The sequence below is a fragment of the Neovison vison genome, chromosome 10 (assembly GCF_020171115.1).
Source record: "Neovison vison isolate M4711 chromosome 10, ASM_NN_V1, whole genome shotgun sequence".
In the NCBI taxonomy this organism is placed as follows: domain Eukaryota; kingdom Metazoa; phylum Chordata; class Mammalia; order Carnivora; family Mustelidae; genus Neogale; species Neogale vison.
The window spans coordinates 71,137,644-71,156,822 of NC_058100.1; the positions used below are offsets into that span (position 1 = coordinate 71,137,644).

The 19,179-nt window shown below is 59.7% G+C and overlaps 1 protein-coding gene and 1 long non-coding RNA gene across 2 annotated transcripts; both read left to right on the forward strand.

The window, feature by feature from the left end:
• Positions 1–371: 371 nt before the first annotated feature.
• Positions 372–3,063, forward strand: LOC122918795. The gene is made up of 3 exons (XR_006386682.1): positions 372–477; positions 2,612–2,676; positions 3,021–3,063. It is a non-coding gene; the product is annotated as an uncharacterized LOC122918795 (long non-coding RNA).
• A 181-nt stretch (positions 3,064–3,244) lies between these two features.
• LOC122918002 (receptor-type tyrosine-protein phosphatase V-like) lies at positions 3,245–19,038 on the forward strand (the record flags this gene model as incomplete). Its single annotated transcript, XM_044266149.1, has 30 exons — positions 3,245–3,515; positions 3,723–3,992; positions 4,179–4,442; positions 4,867–5,121; positions 5,220–5,402; positions 7,176–7,448; positions 8,606–8,869; positions 9,065–9,331; positions 9,472–9,753; positions 10,095–10,235; positions 10,513–10,723; positions 11,245–11,312; positions 12,269–12,395; positions 12,516–12,563; positions 13,219–13,312; positions 13,410–13,500; positions 13,585–13,661; positions 14,641–14,775; positions 15,499–15,621; positions 16,029–16,189; positions 16,278–16,413; positions 16,758–16,825; positions 16,992–17,079; positions 17,190–17,268; positions 17,359–17,435; positions 17,576–17,704; positions 17,850–17,960; positions 18,069–18,229; positions 18,589–18,724; positions 18,941–19,038. Coding segments are annotated over 30 exons (4,650 nt in total), but the record flags the coding sequence as incomplete, so codon positions are not given.
• Between the last annotated feature and the right edge of the window lie 141 nt (positions 19,039–19,179).

The window sequence follows — 19,179 nt, forward strand, 5'->3', positions numbered from 1 at the left end:
TGCCTACATGAGGACGTTCATCCAGATAGGCGTGTGCACCCTCACGGCTCACGCATGCATCACACACGCACAGAGTGTGTCCCTCCACACTCGTGCCCAGGCTGCCGGCTCTCCATGTACCCGTCTCACCGGTCTGTAGCCTCCCGCCCCTTGCTGCCTTCCCACAGCCTGGCCAGAGGAATCTAGGCCTCCGCCCTCCCTGGTGACCTTCCCCAGGACGTGGGAGGAAGAGTAGGAGACTTGGCTGTCCGGATCCATCTACTCCTCTCCTGCCCGGTGATTATCTTCCCCTAGCGCGGGGGATGCCCAAGGCCGGGCTTTAGGCCATGGGAGAGGAGGGGGAGGGCCGGAAGGGAGCCGTGTGGGACAGCTGCAGGGAGAGCCGGGGCTGGCTCACAGTTGGGAATCAAGATGCCTGGACCTGTCTCTTGCCCTCTTCTGCCTCCTGGGTGGTTCTCTCCAGAAGGAATCAGTAAGGTGCTTTGAGACCTTAGGAGGACCCCAGGGGTTCTCTGGGGAGAGGATGTGGGTTTGTCTGTGGGAGGGGTTACCGGGCAGAAGACTCAGCCCTTGTGGTACTTTTTTTGCTGAATGGAGAGGCTTGGGCTGGGGAGGCGGCATCTCATCGGTCAGATCCTTTCTACCCCTTCTCTGGAGCCCCTCTTCCATCCACAGGGCTGGCAGGGGCCTGACAGGTGTGCCTTCGGTGGCCGGGTGCCTCCTCCGGGACTGTCCACAAGACCGGCTGTGGAGTCCTGGGTGTTCTCAACCAGCCCCTCTTTTGAGGGGGGAGACTCTCAGGCAGGGTCTAAGACCTGCCCCCGCCTTACCTACAACCGTGTCCTGCCATAGCTCTTCTTAGATTCTGAATTAGGATGTTTCCGCCCGCCCCCCTCTTCTCCCCTGTGCTGCTGCTGCTGGACACTCTGCTAGAAAGAGTAGAGTGAGGTGACCCAGGGGAGGTGGGATGGACCTCTTGGCCAGGCCAGGATCTTGTCTTTTGTATCAGCTTCCCCAGGGGCTCTCTGCGCCTCCCCACTGCTCCCCTTTGAAAGAGCACATGCGTGCATGGATATAGACACACACACACACACACACACACACACACACACGCTGCCTGGAAAATCTGATGATTTTGCAGTGCTCAGTTTCCAGGCCCCTGTCCAGAGGCCGGGTGGGTGGCTCTGAGGTTTGGGGCTGGGTGGAGTGGGGGAAGGGCAGGCAGCCCCTGGTTCTGAACTGAGCCAGAGGGGGAGACTGAGCGGGTCTCCATGCAGGCCTGTCCTTCCTGCTGGGCTGGCCCCTGAGAGCCTGGCTCTCACCAAGGGGTCTTGGTGTTGGGTTTCTATACCTGCCTGTTTTCTGCCCATTCCCCCTCCCTATTTCCTGAGTTAGCTTCTGAGTCCTGGGCCTCTTTCCCGGGGCCCAGAGCCATTTCTTCCCCTTCTGTTCTCCCTCCCCTCCCTCTCCCCACCGTAGGGTAGTGCCCTGTCCTCCGGGGCCTGTCCAGGCTCCCACCTCTCTGCAGGGCCCCACAGCTGTCTTGGGGTGGGGACACATGGGTGAGCAGTTCCAGGTGAGGAGCTGGATTTAGGCCCAGGTGAAGCCGTCTTGCTTCTAGGCCAAGCCTCAGGGAAGCTCCCCTGGGCCTTCACCTGCCTGCAGCCTGGTGGGGCCTGGGTGGGGGAGGGGTGGGAGGCGTCAGGGGAGTAGGTGGGCACCACTGATCTCCGTGGGCGGGGGAAGGAAAGCAGATATCCTGAGATTTAAGTAGCTCCTCAGAGAAGTTCAAGCTGAGGGGACCCCAATTTGGGGGTGAGGACCAGGTTTTGCCTTTTGGGGGTGGGCTCTACCTTCTCTGGAAATGAGCTTCCTCATCTGGGCGGTGAGGATATGGGAACAGATTGGTCCCAAGGGCCAGGTGGGCTCTTCTAGATCTATAATCCCTGTGACTCACAGTCTTTCGAACGTGCTCTTGTGCCTCTGTCCACAAAGGCATGGTGCCACGTGGATGCCCAGAGGGGATACAGACTCCCAGCGGGTCCCTCCACTCCACAGCGACACACATCCACGTGGTGTCACCAGGATCCACCCCTCCCCCCATAACAGAACCCAAACAGCCTATCTCCTACGTGTTGATAGAGTCAACAGAACCACACTCTTCCTCTGGGGTCAGGGAGTGGGGCGCCTCTGTTCTGTGTGTCCACTGGCAAGGCCATCTCTTGTCTTGGTGTTTTCTGAGGCCTCCCTGGAAAGTCAAGTTCTGGAGGAGGGATGGAGGATGGGGAGGCAGCGGGAGTGGTGGGCTTGTCTGAGGCCTGACAGGTGCCATCCCCTTCTACCTCCCGGGCCCTGGGGTCTTTCTCCCCTCACGGAAACTTGCCAAGTTTCTGCTGCTGCTCTGGGTGCGGTGAGCGGTTAGGGTCTGGGCTGAGAGGCAGCCCCTCGCTCTTTGGCTTCCTGCTGCCTGCCATCTGCCTGGAACTCGGCCTTCCCAACCTTGCCCGCCTGCCCATCCACCCGCCAGCCCGTCCGCCCGCCCGCCAGCGGGGCAAGGGGAGGGTTGGGGGGACTGGCTCCTCCCCTGCTGCATCTTGTCTTTCCTTTACAGACGTCGGGATGAGGCCCTCAATCCTGTTTGCTGCCTTCCTCTGGCTCCAGGGTTTCTTGGCCAAGGTATGGTGGGCGCTGGGGGCAGGTGGGCGGGTAGGGCCCTGTCCTCCGGGGCCTGTCCAGGCTCCCACCTCTCTGCAGGGCCCCACAGCTGGTCTACATTAGGCAGAGCAGAGGCTGCTCCTTCCTAGCTGCTGGCTCTGAGCACAGCAAGGACGAACTGCTTCTGCCTGCCCGGGGCTGCCTCCCGAGCTATCTCAAAAGGGGTGATGTCCTTTTGGCCCTGTCTGGGGGAGGGCCGGACAAGAGGACAGCCTTCTCTCTGATCCTGGCCCTGTCCCCCAGTGGCTTTCACAGAGGCTTAGGGTTCTGGGGTCTCCTCTCCCCTCCTCCCTTCCTTCCCACAGGGAGATGAGTGTTATTCCCTGGCCAGGAGCCTGGACGGAGAGATTGGAGGTAGGTGTCTTCAACGGGGGAGGGAGGTCTGGGAGGTTGGGAGTGCGGGCAGGCTCAGTTTCTCCATGCTAGACTTGGCCTCTACTCTGCCCGCCCCCCTTTACTTTTTCCTTCCTTCCTTTTTTAGAGGAGAAGGGGCTTTGGGAGACTCTGAGTGCACCCTCTTTCCCCAGGACCACCTCTGAACGTCAACGTCAGCAGCCAGGGCAGGCCTACTAGCCTCTTTCTGAGCTGGGCAGCCCCAGGGCCAGACAAGCTGAGCCATGCCCTCCGCCTCACCCGCCTGAGTCCCCTGGGCTCTCCAGAAGGGCAGCCGCTCCAGGCCCACACCAACGCATCCAGCTTTGAGTTCCGGGACCTGGTGCCAGGAAGTCGCTACCTGCTGGAGGTGACTGCCCTGCAAGCCTGTGGACAGAACACCACCGTCACAATCACCGCCCGCACCGGTGTGTGGTCCACCGGCTAGGGGGGCTGGGAGTGGGCCAGCATTGCCCGGGGTCCGAGCAGGAGGTAGCTGTCCTGCAGGGTTGGCCAAGGAGGGCAACTTCTCTGAGGACCATGCCTGGTCCAGTGACCCATGTAGAAGCACTAGAAGAACAGGGGTGATACCCCTTTGGCCCTGACCTTGGTGCTTCTCTCCACCTCTGACGCAGCCCCATCGACTGTCTGCAACTTGCAGTTCTACAGCTCTGGGAGCCCATCCAGCCTCGAGGCCTCTTGGGGGGCTGCCCCCGGGGAGCAGGATGGCTACCAACTTCTCCTCTACCACCCAGAATCCCAGACACTGGTGCACAATATCTCCATGCCACTGGGCACCCTGTCCTATAATTTCAGCCACCTCCTAGCAGGTAGTGAGTATGTTCTGGAGGTTACTACCTGGGCTGGCAACCTCCAGGCGAAGACCAGCGTCCACCAGTGGACAGGTAAGGCAGGCACCCGGCAGGGCGTGGGTGACAGCTGATCTGGGAGCGATAGAGGCCATCCAGAGCCTCACAGGCAACCCTGTCGCCACACAGCTGGTTGACGCTGGGACGGCCTGGGCTGGTGACAGGGTCCGACTCCAGGGCTCTTTCTCAAGCCTGGCTTTGTTCTCGCCATCCTTCTTCCAGCCCCCGTGTCTCCTCCCAAGCTGGTGCTGCGGACCCTGGGCACCAGTGCCCTACAAGCCTCCTGGAACAGCTCCGAGGGGGCTGCCTGGCTCCGCCTCGTGCTCACGGACCTCCTTGGTGGCACCAACCTGACCGCGGTGGTCAGACGGGGGCTCTCCAATCACACCTTCCTGCACCTCTCTCCAGGCACCCCCTACGAGCTGACGCTCAGTGCTGTGGCCGGGCCCCAGCAGGTGGCGGGGCCCAATGCCACCGAGTGGACCTGTGAGTGCTTTGCGGGGCGTCCGGGGGATACAGCAGAGGCTCCTCAGCTCTTCTCTGGCAGAGGGGAAGAAGGGGGAGGGTTATAACAGGTGGAGGCGGGTGGCTTTGGATTCCAGGGGGAAGGGGTGAGGCTGGCAGGGAGCACCCCTCCTGCTGGCCGGTGGGGCGTCCACGTGAGGCAGTGCATGGGGGTACTTAGAGCCCCGCTGACATAGATACCCCTGGTCACTGGATGTGTCATTATTTCTGTTACCGTTGCTCGTGGCCAGATCCCAGAATTCACCCAGAATGGTAAATGGCGTCTGCCTGCCTCTGGACAAGACACTTTCTGGTGCAAACAGGTGGAAGCTGCCACGAGGAGGGGAGGATGGCTCTCGTCCACCATTTGGGTTTTTCTGCACATATTTGCTCTTTGCCCCCCTAGATCCCTCTGCCCCTCTGGATCTGGTGCTCATTCCCCTGCCCTCTGCACTCTGGGCAAGCTGGAAGGCAGGGCCGGGTGCCCGTGATGGCTACCTGCTCAGGCTGAGCGGGCAAGTGGAAAAGAACAGCACTCGGGGCCCTGGAGCCCTCAATGCCACATTCCCGGGGCCCCTGCCTGCTGGACACTACATTCTGGAGCTGAGGGCTCTGGCTGGGCCCTACAGTACCTGGGCCCGGGCTAGTGCCTGGCTGCATGGTGAGTCTGGGCTGGTGGGGAGCAGGCTGGGGTCCTGCCCTGGGGCACCTGTGAGGAGCAGCTGGGTCCTCACTCCTCAGAAACAGCATCCTCTGCAGAGTCTGCTGCCCAGCCCAGACAGAGCAACGGGACCAAATTACAGCTGGATAGGCTGGTGGCCACTGGGGAGCCCAGGAGGCAGGCACAGCTCTATGATGAGGGAGCCCCAGGCCTCCTGGGAAACACCTCTGTGCCACCTGCCACCACCCGGAGCACGACCCAGAGCCTCACAGACCATACCAGTGAGTGCCAGCTACTGTGTCCCCTGACTCTGGGGTGAAGCCTTTCCTTGGGGAGGGACCTCTGGGTAGCGGGGAAAGCTGGGAAGGGGCTTCTCAGGGCCACAGACACTATATGGCCCCCTGACCAAACTGCGCCTCCCTTCAGAGCCCCTGGTGCCCCAGTCCCTGGAGGTCACCGGCAGGAGCAGCCCCTCTGACCTGGCTGTAGGTTGGGCCCCAGTATAGCTGGGGCAGCAAGAAGGCTCCAGGGCCACCTGGCATCAGGAGGGCAGCCAGAGGTCATGGGGCAGTCTTGTTGCCTTGGGACCAGAGAGTTGCAGCCTGACTCCCAGGGGGCTAATGCCCAGCTCCCGCTACATTGTGTCAGTGTAGACCTGGGCAGGGAACCCCAGCTCCAGCATTGTAAGGACGTGTGCCTGCCCCCATGGGTTCCCGGGCTGCAGCCTTTGGGAGGCCGGCCCAGGACCGTGGGGCTGGGGTCCTGGCTTCCTTTACTGTCTGCTCTTCTGTGTGCATGTTCTGGATTTGGAGGGTCACGTGCCCATCCAAGGGGTACTTTTGGTGAATCTGTTTGCAAGTATTTTCTACTTCCTACCCTCGGGTCGGCCATCCATCCACCCATTTAGCCAACAAATATTTAGTGTTTTCCATGTTTTAGGTATGGGGCTAGGTGCTGAGGCTAAAAATCATGAATAAGACAATCTAGAAAGGAAGACTGACAAGTAAACAGAAGAGTGTATATATACGTGTATACACACATGCACACACATATTCTATGCTATTTAATGTATCAGATCACAAAAGTAAACACGGGATAGGGATATGCACGATGTATTTCAAATCATATGCAGACTGTCTTCTTACAGGTTAAAATTGATGACTATCAGGTATTTTGGGTGGTTCAGTCTAATCTTTTAGGACTCATAAAAGGGAAACCTGCTTAGGGAGTCAGGGAAGGCTTCCTGGAGGAGGAGGAGGAGAGTGAGCTGAGAAGGCTACTCCTACTCTCCTACTCAGAGAAGGTCTGAGTCAGACAGACAAGGGCTTTCTGGAGAGGCTAAGCATGCACCAGGGCCCTCAGGAGAGGTGGTGTGGCGGGGGGGGGGGAGGGTGAGAGAGAAAAGGAGAAAGAGGGAGAGAGAGAGAGAATGAGCTTGTGGGAACTGAATGTCAGCAGGTGAGCTGACCATGCCCTAGGGGCTTAAAGAGGTGGGTGCTGGGTCTTGTGGGGACCCTGTGAGCCAGACATCATACCCTCAAGGAACTGACAGTGTGGGGAGGAGGTAGGGGAGCAGACAGGGCAGAGATCCATGTTTTTCAAGTGGTTTCCTTCCTTCCTTCCTTCCTTCCTTCCTTTCTCTTTCTTTCTTTCTTTCTTTCTTTCTTTCTTTCTTTCTTTCTTTCTTTCAGATTTATTTAGCTATTTGAGAGAAGTGGGGAGGAGCCTGGGGGAGGGGGAGAGAGAATCTCAAGCAGACTTCCTGCTCAGGGTAGAGCCGGATGCAGGGCTGGATCTCACAACACTGAGATCATGACCTGAGCTGAAATTAGGAGTCAGAAGCTTAACCAGCTGAGCCATCCAGGTGCCCTTCTCTTGGGAAAGAAAATTGAGCATGCTTGGAGCCCCACAGAAGCTGGATTTGTAGGCTGGCCATGTTTGGGGCTCTTGTGGAGACCCAGGAAAAGGGTGCAGGTAGTGGGGAGGGGGAGGGGAGGGAGACAATGGTGAGGCATTTCGGTCATTCCAATGCTGCTTCTTCCTTGACCTTGCAGTCCCTGCTCCTCCTGCCAACCTGAGCCTGGGCCTCGCCTCCCAGCCTCCTGCCCTGATGGCCTCCTGGAGCCCCCCACCCGGGGACAGGGATGGCTTCCAGCTGTGGCTTTACCGCTTGCGGCCCCTGACTCTGGAAAGCAGGGAGACTCTGCCTCCGGAAGCTCAGAACTTCTCCTGGGCCCGGCTGTCCCCAGGCACCGAGTTCCTGGTTCAGCTGGCCACCCTGCGGGGGCCAGATGAGAGCAGCAGAGCCAATGCCACAGGCTGGACGCGTGAGTGCCACCCGCACACCCCGCACACCCCTTTCTCCCTGGCCACCCTTGCTGGCCGGACTCCTCGGAAACTATGTGTTCTCCTCGATGTCTTTGTCCCTCCCAGGGACCATGTGACCTCAGACAGGCCTGAGAAGAAGCTGGAAAGAGCTCTGGCCTAGGAGGCAGGAGACCTGGGTGCTAGCTGGGGCTCCAACCCCAGAGCAAACCTTGGTCCTCTCTGAGCCTCAGTTTCCCCAGTTGCAAAGGAGGTGCTGACTAGGTGACTGGGCCAGCCTTATGTGACTCCGGGGCCTGGGCTCCAGCTGAGGGTGAAGGGGTGCTGCTTCTGGCCCCCAGGCATTGCCTGTCCTCGAGAACCTGCACAGTCACGTGGGGGTCTTTAAAAGCTGCTGGGGTACAGGGTCTGGAGCTGGGAAAAAGCACCTGATTTAATCCTGGGGCTGTCCAGTCCAGCCCTGCGTCCGGGAGTGGTGCTCTGGTAGGGAGAGGGCCTGATTCATTCGTGCACTCCTGGGTGAGCTTGTGCGCGGCTGTCAGGGACGAGCTGTGAGCCGTGATGTGGGGCCGCTTCGTTGGGGAGACTCTACGGGGAGACACTACGGCTCACTTGAGCACCCCGAGCTGCTGTTTCCTGACGGGAGGATGGGGGGACACCCAAGGAGGAGGGAGCCAGAGATTTGGTTTGCTTTCTTCTGCATTCATTTGCCAGAGCTGCCTTCACAGAGTACCCCAGGTGGGGCGGTGGGGCTGGGGCTGGGGCTCCGGCAGCAGAAATGTATTGTCTCCCAGTTCTGGAGGCAGGAATTCTAAGATCAAAGTGTTGGCAAGATTGGTTTCTTCTGAGGGCCCTGAGGGAAGGATGGGTCCCCAGCCTCTCTCCTTGGTTTGCAAATGGCCATCTTGTCCCTGTGTCTTCACCTGGTCTCCCCTCTGTGCGTGGGTGTGTCTGAATTTCCTCTTCTTATGAGGACATGGGTCCTGTTGTGACCTCATTTTACTTAATGATCTCACTGAAGACCTTATCCCCCCCAAAAAAATGGTCATATTCTGAGGTCTTGGGGGTTAGGACCTCAACATGAATTTTGGGGGGGATGTGGTTTAGCCCATAACACCCCTCTTCTCATCAACCTTCCCATATTTTGCTCTCCCCACAGCCCCTCTTGCCCCTCCTCTGGTAAATGTGACCCCTGAAGGTCCCACCCAGCTCCGGGCATCCTGGGTCCATGCTCCTGGGTCACGAGATGGCTACCAGGTGACTCTGTACCAGGAAGGGGCCCAGGCAGGGGTCAGCACCATGGGAGCTGAGGTGGACAGCACGAGCTTCTCAGCCCTGACCCCAGGCACCCAGTACGAGGTGGAGATTGTCTCAAAGGCTGGGCCCCTCCGCACGGCAGCTGCCAACGCTTCCGGCTGGACCTGTGAGTAGGGGCTGGAGACGTGGGCAGGGCTGCCTCTGAGACCCCTGGATTCTTTTCTTGATAGTCCCTGAGCCCCCACGTTAGTTCCATTTCCGAAACTCCACACCTGAGGGCCCCACCTGGGGTCAGCGGGCCTGTGGCCTCGCGCGCTGGGCCCTCAGCAGCCGGCTTCACCCGCTCTCCTTCCCTCCACAGCCCCGCTCACGCCCAGTGAGCTGCTGGTGTCCATGCAGGCGAGCAGCGCCGTAATCAGCCTGGCCTGGGCCAGCGGCCCCCGGGGGCACGGGCTATGCCATGCCCAACTCTCAGAGGCTGGCCGCCTCTCCTGGGAGCAGCCCCTGGGGCTCGGCCAGGCCCACCTCATTCTAAGGGACCTCACACCCGGACGTAATCTCTCCCTGTCCATCCTGTGCCAGGCGGGGCCGCTCCGGGCATCCACTCACCCCGTGGTGCTGCCTGTTGGTATGTCGGTGTCTGTCGGGGGAGAAGGACATAAACGCCCAGTCCCTTTGTATCTGCTGGTTTTGAGAGCTGCTGACCCAGACGCCAGCCTCTTGGGGTGTCCTGACGCCCACACACCACCAGCCCTTTGCTTCCTGCAGAGCCTGGCCCTGTGGAGGACGTGCAGTGTCAGCCCGAGGCTACTCACCTGGCCCTGAACTGGATGGTGCCCTCGGGGGACGTGGACGTCTGTCTGGTGGTGGCGGAGCAGCTGGCCACGGGAGGGGACGCGCACCTCGTCTTTCAGGCCAACACCTCAGGGGACGCGCTCCTCGTGCCCAGCCTTGTGCCTGCCACGTCCTACCGCCTCAGCCTCACCGTGCTGGGCAGGAACGGCCTGTGGAGTCGTGTGGTCACCCTGGTGTGTGCCACTTCTGCGGAGGGTAAGTGCTTCCCATGACCTGGGGAGCCCCCTCTGCTCCCTTAGCCCTCCTCCACCATTGCCCACGGGGGTTCTCCCTGCCCTGGCTCTCCCTGCCAGGGGCGCTCCCTGTTCCCCAGCCCCCAAGGCTTTCTTTGGCCCTGGTTCACATACCATAGGCTCTTGAGCTCCTGTCCGACCCCCTTGCCTGGGGGTTGGGGGGTGTCCTAGTCTTTATTTAGTTGTGTGCATCTGATATTAGTTGCCAAGCATTGAAAGAGGTGCCGGGGACGTGACTGCTTGGCCCATGCCCTTGACTCCGGCACCTAGTTAGGACCTCACTCTTCCCCTCGCCATCCCCAGGCTGGCACCCCCCAGACTTAGCTGCAGCCCCCCAGCTGGAGCCAGAGGCAGGGACAGGAGTGATGATCACACGGGGTATGTTTGGCAAGGACGATGGGCAGATTCAGTGGTACGGCATCATTGCTACTACCAACATGTCACGTGAGTCCTGGCCCTGGAGGGGATGGGGAGAGCCTGGCCCCTGCCTAGCATGAGACGGGAGAGGGGGCTCCAGACCCTGGGCTGGTAAAATGCAACGTCTGAGGCTGGCGTGAGCGCTGGAACAGGAAGGGAGACCCAGAACATTCTTATGGATAGGGCTGCTGTTGTGCTGTGTGTGGTGGGAATATGTGAGAGAAATGGGGTAGCTGCTATGTGGGGGAGAGTGGCTTCAGCCCCACGGCTGACTCTGCTCTGCCCCTTTCCTGTTCCTCTGCAGTGGTTCGGCCCCCCCAGGAAGCCATCAACCACACGTGGTACGACCACTACTATGGAGGATGTGACTCCTACCTGGCCATCCTGCTTCCCAACCCCTTCTACCCGGGGCCCTGGGCTGTGCCGAGATCCTGGATGGTGCCTATGGGTACAGAGGACTGTGGCCAGACCCAGGAGATATGTAATGGGCAACTCAAGCCGGGCTCCCAGTACCGGTGAGGGCTGAGACTGAAGGGGGGGCGCCCATTTCATAAGTGAGTTTCATTTACGGGTTGTTTGCACATTTTCTCCATAAAAGATCTGGACTGACTTACAAAAAGTAAGCATTGGCTGGTCCATAAGGGTCCGGAGAGTTATTTTGACTGGGTCTCCTGGCAGGCGAGGCAAAAAAGGGAACACTCATCTGTTAGGTGGTTCTTTTTTTCAGAAAAAACAAACAAAACAAAACAAAACAAAAAAACAAAAACAAAAACCGGAGGGGGGATGAATTCTGTTTCAGCTTGCCAAGGGTATGCAGACACTTATTTCTAGGGCTTCTTGCTGTTAGAATAGGGCAGGGGAGATGGAAGGGCAGGTAGGGGTGGCTTGTTCTAAACTTGCCACGTGACACATAGCCTGTTAGCAGGTGAGGGGGCCTCTCACTTTCTGAGTGTCTACTGCTCATAACTTCATTTTCTGGAAAGGGCTCTGCCCTCTTTGCCCCTCCCCAACAGAAGGTCCTGTTTCTCTGCCCCAGGTTCAGTGTTGTGGCTTTTACCAGACACAGCCCTCCTGAGACCATTATCTCCTTCTCGGCCTTTTCAGGTAGGGTGGGAACCTGGCTATGGTTCCAGCTGGGCCCTGGGGGTGGGAAAGAGTGCTGGGGACCCCCCCTTCTGAGGCTGGAGGGGGGATTGAGCATAGACTCCAGAGAGAGCAATGTCCTACCCAGCAGGGCTGGGAGACCCAGAGTCAGGCATACAGGTGCTCCTGGCACCAGACTTGGCCTGGGTGGGCTGAGGGGGCGAGTAGAAGAGGCAGGGACATGAGTGAAACAGTGTGTCACTCCCCACGATCCAACTATCTTCCAGCACTGCCCTTCTCTGTGCTGCCGCTCCCAGATCATCGAGGTTCTAGAACAGTCCAACAGTCTAGAACAGTCCAATAGAAAGAGAAAGCAAGCCCCAAGTGTGAGCCATATATGTCACTCAATATTCCTCCCTAGCTACATGAGACAGGTAAAAACAAACAGGTGAAACTAATTTTAGTAACATTTTATTTAAACCAAGATATTAAAAAATCGTAGCCACATGGGATCAGTTTAAAAATTATTAATGAGATATTTTACACTTTTTTCTTTTACTAAGTCTTTGAAATCATATGTGTATTTTATACTTAGAGCAAGTCTTAATTTGGAGCAGCCGTATTTCAAGCGCTCAATAGCTCTACGTGGACCCCTAGCTACCATACTGGACAGTTCTAGAAGGTCTAGGAAGCCAGGTCCTCACCCTCTTCTTTTCTTTGAGAGAGTCAGAGAGGGGCAGAGAGTCTGTGGGGCATGCTCAGAAGCCAGGGGCAGGGAGAGCTGGCTGGGCGTCCTGGGTCCCCGTGCAGGACGGTCCTGCCGATAGCCATCTCTGGCCTGGGGCTGGAATTTGGGACTTTAGAGGCGGGTTGTCGCTGTGCCCTCCATCCAGAGGTTTCAAGTCCAGGAGAGGTTGGCCTGTCACCGCAGGGGGACAAGGGCTACTCCCTTCCACCCTTTCCTTCGCCCTTCCTAGAGCCCCGGGCCAGCATCTCCGGGGCAGCCATGCCCCTCCCCGCGGCGGTGGCCATCATGGGGGGCTGTGTCCTCACTGTCTGTACCGTGCTGGGCCTGCTGTGCTGGAGGAGGGTGAAGGGGCACAGGTGAGTGCGAGGGCGGGTGGGGGCCAGCATGGCTGGGGGAGGAGGGGCTTCTTCCCTGAGAAGCTCCCCACGCCCCTGCTCCCTTGGGCTCACTCCCACAGGCCTCTCCATCCTTCACAGGGCAGAGAAGACTCGGTTTTCCCAAGAGCTGACAGCTTACAACCTGCGGTGAGGGCGTCTTCCCGTCTCTCTTCGTGGCGTGCTGGGCAGTGAGGGCCTGCCCTGCGCCGGCCACGAGGCCACTGCCCCCGCTGTCCCCGGCAGCCTGCCCCCTGGGCCCGCATCCCTTCCTGGTCTCTTCACACCTTTGTCACACCTTCGCAACGGTGTCCCACCCAGAGCTCTCTGGCTCCTCTCTGCCCTTTCAGCCTCCTTCTCAGGTGCTGCCCTTGACCCTGACAAACCACCTTCGAGGTGTGGGGCTGAATATCTTTCTCTCCTTTCCTTCTCGGGGGATGTGAGATCTGTCCCTCCACGCTCTGTCCCTCCTGCGCTCCCTGACGTTGACCTCATCAACTCATCAACTATTGAGCTGACATCAGGGAGCGGCGGCTGTGCACCGAGGATGGGGTCTGCCAAACTCGAGGGCACCTTCCTGCATGGAGCCTGACTGCCCTGCCCTCCTCCCGCTGTCCCCTTGTCTGTCTGTTTGCATTGGGGGTTGGCAGCCCCGAGGTGCGGTCCAGGTCCGTCTGTCCTCGCATGCTCCCACGTGACCAGGTTGAGCTGCCAGGACTGAGGTCGGTGGGTGGCTCTGTTCCCACCACCCACTGAGCTCAGGGTGGGGCTTCACTATCATCCTACCCTCTCCCCTTCCCACCAGGCGGACCCATCGGCCCATCCCAATTCAAAGCTTCCGGCAGAGCTATGAGGCCAAGAGTGCGCATGCTCACCAGGCTTTCTTTCAGGAGTTCGAGGTGAGGCCGCTAGCACCCTCGGGCTCAGAGCCCTCTCTGGGGGTGGGGTGAAATGGGTCCTCTTCAGCAGCCACGGCCTGCTTCCCAATCTCTGCAGGAGCTGAAGGAGGTGGGCAAGGAGCAGCCCAGACTGGAGGCGGAGCACCCGGCCAATGCCATGAAGAACCGTTACCCACACGTGCTACCCTGTGAGGGCCGGAGCAGGGCAGTGGGCACGGGCAGGGGGCCGTGTGTCCACCCGGCCCCGGACACTAAGGTTTTCCCGTCTGCAGATGACCACTCCCGGGTCAGGCTGACCCAGCTGGAAGGAGAGCCGCACTCCGACTACATCAATGCCAACTTTGTCCCAGTAAGGGCCACCTGCGGGGCTGTCTGTGGGGGGTGTCTGCTTGGAGACGGGCACCTTTGCAGGACACGCTGTCCCACCCTAGCTCCAGCAGTTGTCCTCGAAGATCACCAGCTTGTGTTCCTCTAGTCAGGCCAGCGGGTATTTGTTGAGGGCCTACTGTGTGCCAGACACTGTACTGGGCCTGCCAGGGGCAGAGCTGGCTACCTGTAGTCTCGGCTTCAAAGGAGCACACTGTGTGCGCGTGTGTGTGTGTGCGCGCGTTCACTGCGTGAGTGTGTCACCTCTACCGCTCCACGTGACGAGTGCTGTGTTAAGGGAACAAACATGGTACTCAAAGCACATAGAAGAAGAAATTAAGTCTACCTGAGGAATCAAGAAAGGCTTCCTGGAGGAGGGGACATGTACTTGCTTGAAGGATGAGTAGAATTTTGATAAGAGATAAAAAAGGGGAAGGGCATTCCGGCTGGCAGGAACAGCCAGAGAAGAGCTGGGTGGGAGCGTGCAGGTGGGCTGTGGCGCTGAGGTTGCCTGGTGGTGGCACACGAGACAGGAAAGGCACATTGGGTCTGGATGAAGGAGGGGCTTGAATGTTAAGCTAAGGGCTCTGGATTTTACTTGGGCAATGGGGAGCCATGGAAGATTTTGAGCATGGAAGAAACCATGAGTTTGATTTGAGAGAGGGGCTGGTGAAGAGGTTGGACTGGGGATGCTATTTCTGGCACATGAGGACCTTGTTATTTTCATGTGGGTTGTTCTAGCCCCTTAAAGGTCATGCTAGGGCGGTAGTGGCAGGGTCTCTGAAGCCACCCCTCCTGATCTGAATTCTTGGTGCGCACGTGTGTTCATGTGTTTGCACACGTATAGGCACAGTATCTCCCTCCTGGAGATCTTACCTAGGACATTTACTGCTGTATGCTCGCTGGGGCCTGGGGGACCAAGGGGTCACTGAGGAACACGTTCCTGTCTTCCACCCCCACAGGGCTACACCGACCCTCAGGAATTTATTGCCACCCAGGGGCCTCTCAAGAAAACTCTGGAGGACTTCTGGCGGCTTGTGTGGGAGCAGCAAGTTCACATCATTGTCATGCTGACTGTGGGCATGGAGAACGGGAGGGTGAGCATGCCCTGCAGTTTCCCAGAACGGCCACCAGGTGGCAAACGTTCTCCTTACAGGAGTGGCCCTCGGGCTGTCTCCACCTTAGGTCTGGGAATGTGGGTCAGACGGGAGTGAAGCCAGTTAGGCTTAGAGGTTGGTGCCGGTCCCCAGGGCCACCCAGAAGAGGGAGGTGGGAGGAAGGACTAGGCACTTAAGCTCCCAGGTTGACTCCGTTTCTTCTGACCTCTGCTGTTTCTCAGTTTCTGCACTTCGTCTTGCTTAGGCAGAGAGGGGCAAAGAGGTTAGGAGAGAGAATAGGATACGGATGGCCCCAGGGTGGGCATCAAAGATGGGCATTCTGCATCCTTTCTTTCAAGAAGCCCAGTGGATGTGTCCTCCGTGCACTGCTCAATTGCAGGGCCCTGGGACAGAGAGAACACCTGCTGGGTCCGTCCTCCAGCTGGCACCGTGAGGCAAGGCCAGACAGCCCTAAATAAAGCCACCTAGTTTTGCAAAGGAGCCCAGCAGCTGCCCTGAAGTCCTAAGGGTCATATGAGAAGTGTGGGGGTGATGGTGCCAGAGGCCAGCCAGAGGAGAGTGGCTTCTGGACGAGGTAGCCATGGAGCTGGATTGGTACAGAGAGCAGAATTTCAGCAGGGGGACAGTGACCAGAAAGATGGGTGGGAAGGGTCATCAGGATAAAGCCACGCCACCCCCTCTGCTCTGACCCTCTGACCCTAGGTGCTGTGTGAGCATTACTGGCCAGCAGACCCTACCCCCATCACCCACGGTCACATCATGGTCCACCTGCTGGCTGAGGAGCCCGAGGATGAGTGGACGAAGCGGGAATTCCAGCTGCAGCATGTGCGTGCCCCAGGGGACAGGGCGGCGGGCACCGTCCAGGGAAGTTGGTTAGGGAGGGGAGAGGGAGGTACAGGAAGGTTAAAGTTTTCTCCAAAGCTGCATAGTGAGAGGTAGAGCTCAGCGCTTCCTGCCTCACCCACCCCCTCATGCTCATGCGCCTTGCCAGGCTGTGACAAGGGCAGACCAGGGCAGGAAAGCCAGGGACCGGCATCACCCCTCTGCCTGGGCACCCTGAGAGGCAGAGACTACCCAGGAGGCTGGGGAAGGAAGGGGGCAAGGGAAGCATCAGATCTGAGGAGCAGGCATCAGCCACTCTGCCGTCAGGGATCTGGTGAAGAAAGCTGAGGGGGGAGCAGAGGGAGCTCAGGGTTAGGCTCCCCCCTCTTGATGCCCCCCACCCCCATCAGGTTGCCCAGCAACAGCAGCGGAGGGTGAAGCAGCTGCAGTTCACCACCTGGCCGGACCACAGCGTCCCCGAGGCCCCCCGCTCCCTGCTCACCTTTGTGGAACTGGTACGGGAGCAGGCGAGGGTCATCCAGGGCACCGGCCCCATCCTGGTGCACTGCAGGTGAGGGCAGGCGGGTTGGGGGGTGGGGCTTGGGGCCGTGGGGTGGGGGGACTCCCCTCCACCCACTCAGCCCGGGTTGTCCTCATAGTGCGGGTGTGGGCCGCACGGGCACCTTCGTGGCCCTGTCAAGGCTGCTGCGGCAGCTGGAGGAGGAGCAGACGGTGGACGTGTTCAACGCTGTGTATGCGCTGCGGCTGTACCGGCCCCTCATGATCCAGACCCCGGTGAGGGCTCCACAGGGACCTGAAGGAGTGGGTGGGACGTGAGTGGCCCCGGGGCCACGGCGGTCCGGGGTAGGGGCAGCGGTGGGGGGGCAGGAAAAGGAATCTCAGGGACACACAGGGGACCTGGGGGTGGGGCTTGAACAGGTAGCCACCCTGTCTGTCTCCCTTTCTGTCAGAGGGGAGGTGGGACAGTCCCCTGCCAGCTTTAACCCCTTGTGGCAGCGTGGGCAAGTTTCCCAGATGCCCGCCTTCCTCACCCCATCCCTGCTTGCTGGTCGGAGGCTGGAAAATCTCCGCTCTGGGCCCTACTCCCTCAGCTGAACCAGTCCTCCTTCTCTTGCCAGAGCCAATACATCTTCCTGCACAGCTGCCTCCTGAACAAGATTCTAGAAGGGCCCTCTGCCACCTTCAAGTGAGTCGTAGCTCCCTTGGGGCCCTTGTGGTGTGAGGGGGCACAGGTTCCCTGTGCCCCCTCCCACCAACAGGCCCCCGATCCTGTCCATGGGCAGAGCTGAGAAGACTAGAAGCGGGAGCTGGGGAACCCCGTGTGCCTTGTCCACTGTCCACCCCTCCCCCAGGTTCCAGCCCATCTCGGTGACAAACTTTGCACAGGCCTGCGCCAAGAGGGCGGCCAATGGCAACGCTGGCTTCTTGAAGGAGTACAAGGTGTGTTTCAGACCAGGGGGGTGGCAACCAGGGGGGGCTGTCCCTGCCCAATCGGCCCTTCTGTGGGCTCTGTCCCGCTGAGCCTCCTAACGCCCTTCTCTGCTGGCCAGCTCCTGCTCCAGGCCATCAACGACCTGGCTGACTCTTCTGCGCCCCCTCCTGGCTATGAGCAGGACAGCATGAGCTCCTGTGAGTGCCTGTGGTCCCACTGGGTGGGACCCCGCAACGGGGAGTGGGTGGAGAGCTTTTGGCACCCTCACCCTCCCCATCTCCCCTCAGACGACGACTATCAAGTGCGGTTTTCTCCGGTGGAGGACAGCCCCCCTAATGAGATGCTCGAAGCCTGTCTTTTCTCTGTGAGATGATGCCCTATCCCTTGCCCTCTCTGGTCATTTGTGCTTCTTGGGCTGCAGCTGGGGTTTCTGGGGGCTCCCTAGAGCTGAGATGGACAGGGGGCGCCCTCAGTCCCTGGGAGCCAATGTCGTGTGCTCCACAGGGTGGGCCTTCGGGCCATGACCACGTTGTGCTGACTGGCCCTGCCGGGCCCCAGGAGTTCTGGGAGCTGGTGTGGGAGCACGGGGCCCACGTACTGGTCTCCCTGTGCCCGCCTGACACCTGGGAGAAGGTGAGGGGGGGCAGAGAGACGGTGGGGGGGGGAAACCTCAGTGTTGGGGCAGGGCTGGGGGAGCTCATGGCGGGGCTTATGACCAGGGGTGGGCAGAGAGCTTGGGAAGCCACCTGAGCGGCTCTGGCTTGGTCCCCGGTCACAGGAGTTCTGGCCAACGGAGACGCGGCCTATTGTCACAGACATGGTGACCGTGCACTGGGTGGCCGAGAGCGACACGGCAGGCTGGCCCTGTACCCTCCTGAGGGTCACACATGTAGGTGTCGGGCCCACAGGCTGCGGGGTGCTGGGCTGTGTGGGGAAGAGGCTTGTGCTGGTTTTCCTCTGCTCCTCCCTGGGCTGATGCCAATGGCTTTTTTACCAGGGGAAGAGCAGGAAGGAGAGGCAGGTGCAGAGACTGCTGTTCCCTCGCTGGGAGCCAGGGCGGGAGCTCCCGGCCACCACCCTGCTGCCCTTCTTGGCTGCCGTGGGCCGGTGCTGCTGTCGGGACAAGACGAAGCCGGGCACGCTGCTCAGCCACTCCAGGTGCTGCTGGATAAAGAAAGGGCTGGGGGGGGGGTGGGAGTGGGTGCCCGAACCCCCTTACTGCCTCTGCAGCAGGCCCTCACATCTCATCAAGCCCTACTTGGGTGATGGGTCAAAAGGACACACTTTCCCACTGCTCCCATCTCCTTACGCTGCCCTGATATCTCTGGGGAGTATGACATCTTTTAGGAATTTACCCCCTCCTGGCTCAGACCCCGGCCTGCTGGCCCACTAGGTGCCCAGGGGTCCCTTCCCAGTCCCCAGGCCCAGGTGGGGTTTCCCCATATACCTGGATAGCCCAGCGTTCTCTGCTCCTCCCCCCCGCCCCTGGACCCCATCCGACCAGAGGTCAATTGCAGCAAGGGTGTGGCCCAGCTGGGCACCTTCCTGGCCATGGACCAGCTGCTACAGCAGGCGGGGGCTGAGGGCACCGTGGACATCTTTAACATGGCCTTGCAGCAGTCACTGGCCTGTGGCCTCATGACCCCAACACTGGTGAGAGGCCCCCAGGGATCAGCTGTGGGAAGGGGTGAGGGAGCGGGGAAGGTTCCAGGAGCCGTCTCTAGGCAGTACACTTTGGGCAGCCACTAGGTGGTGCTGGGGACCATGATGCTCTCAGATAGAAGCCTAAGGGTTGGGAGACGCAAGGGAGCCTTTCTGCCCCAGATGTGGCAGGCAGGGTGAAGCTCCTTCCCCCGTGTCTGCCCCCAGGAGCAGTATATATACCTCTACAACTGTCTGAACAGCGCACTCATGGACGGGCTGCCTTGAATCAGCACTGGTCACCGTGCTCATGCGGGAGCAGAAGAGGTCTGGGCCCTGCCAGGCAGGGACCAGCAGCCTCAGCACACCGGCTGGGGCCTGGCTTCCCCAGGAGGGCAGCCTGCACACTGAGCCCTGTGATGTGACGGGCAGAGTTGAGGAATAAAGAATGTGGTCAAGCCTGAGAC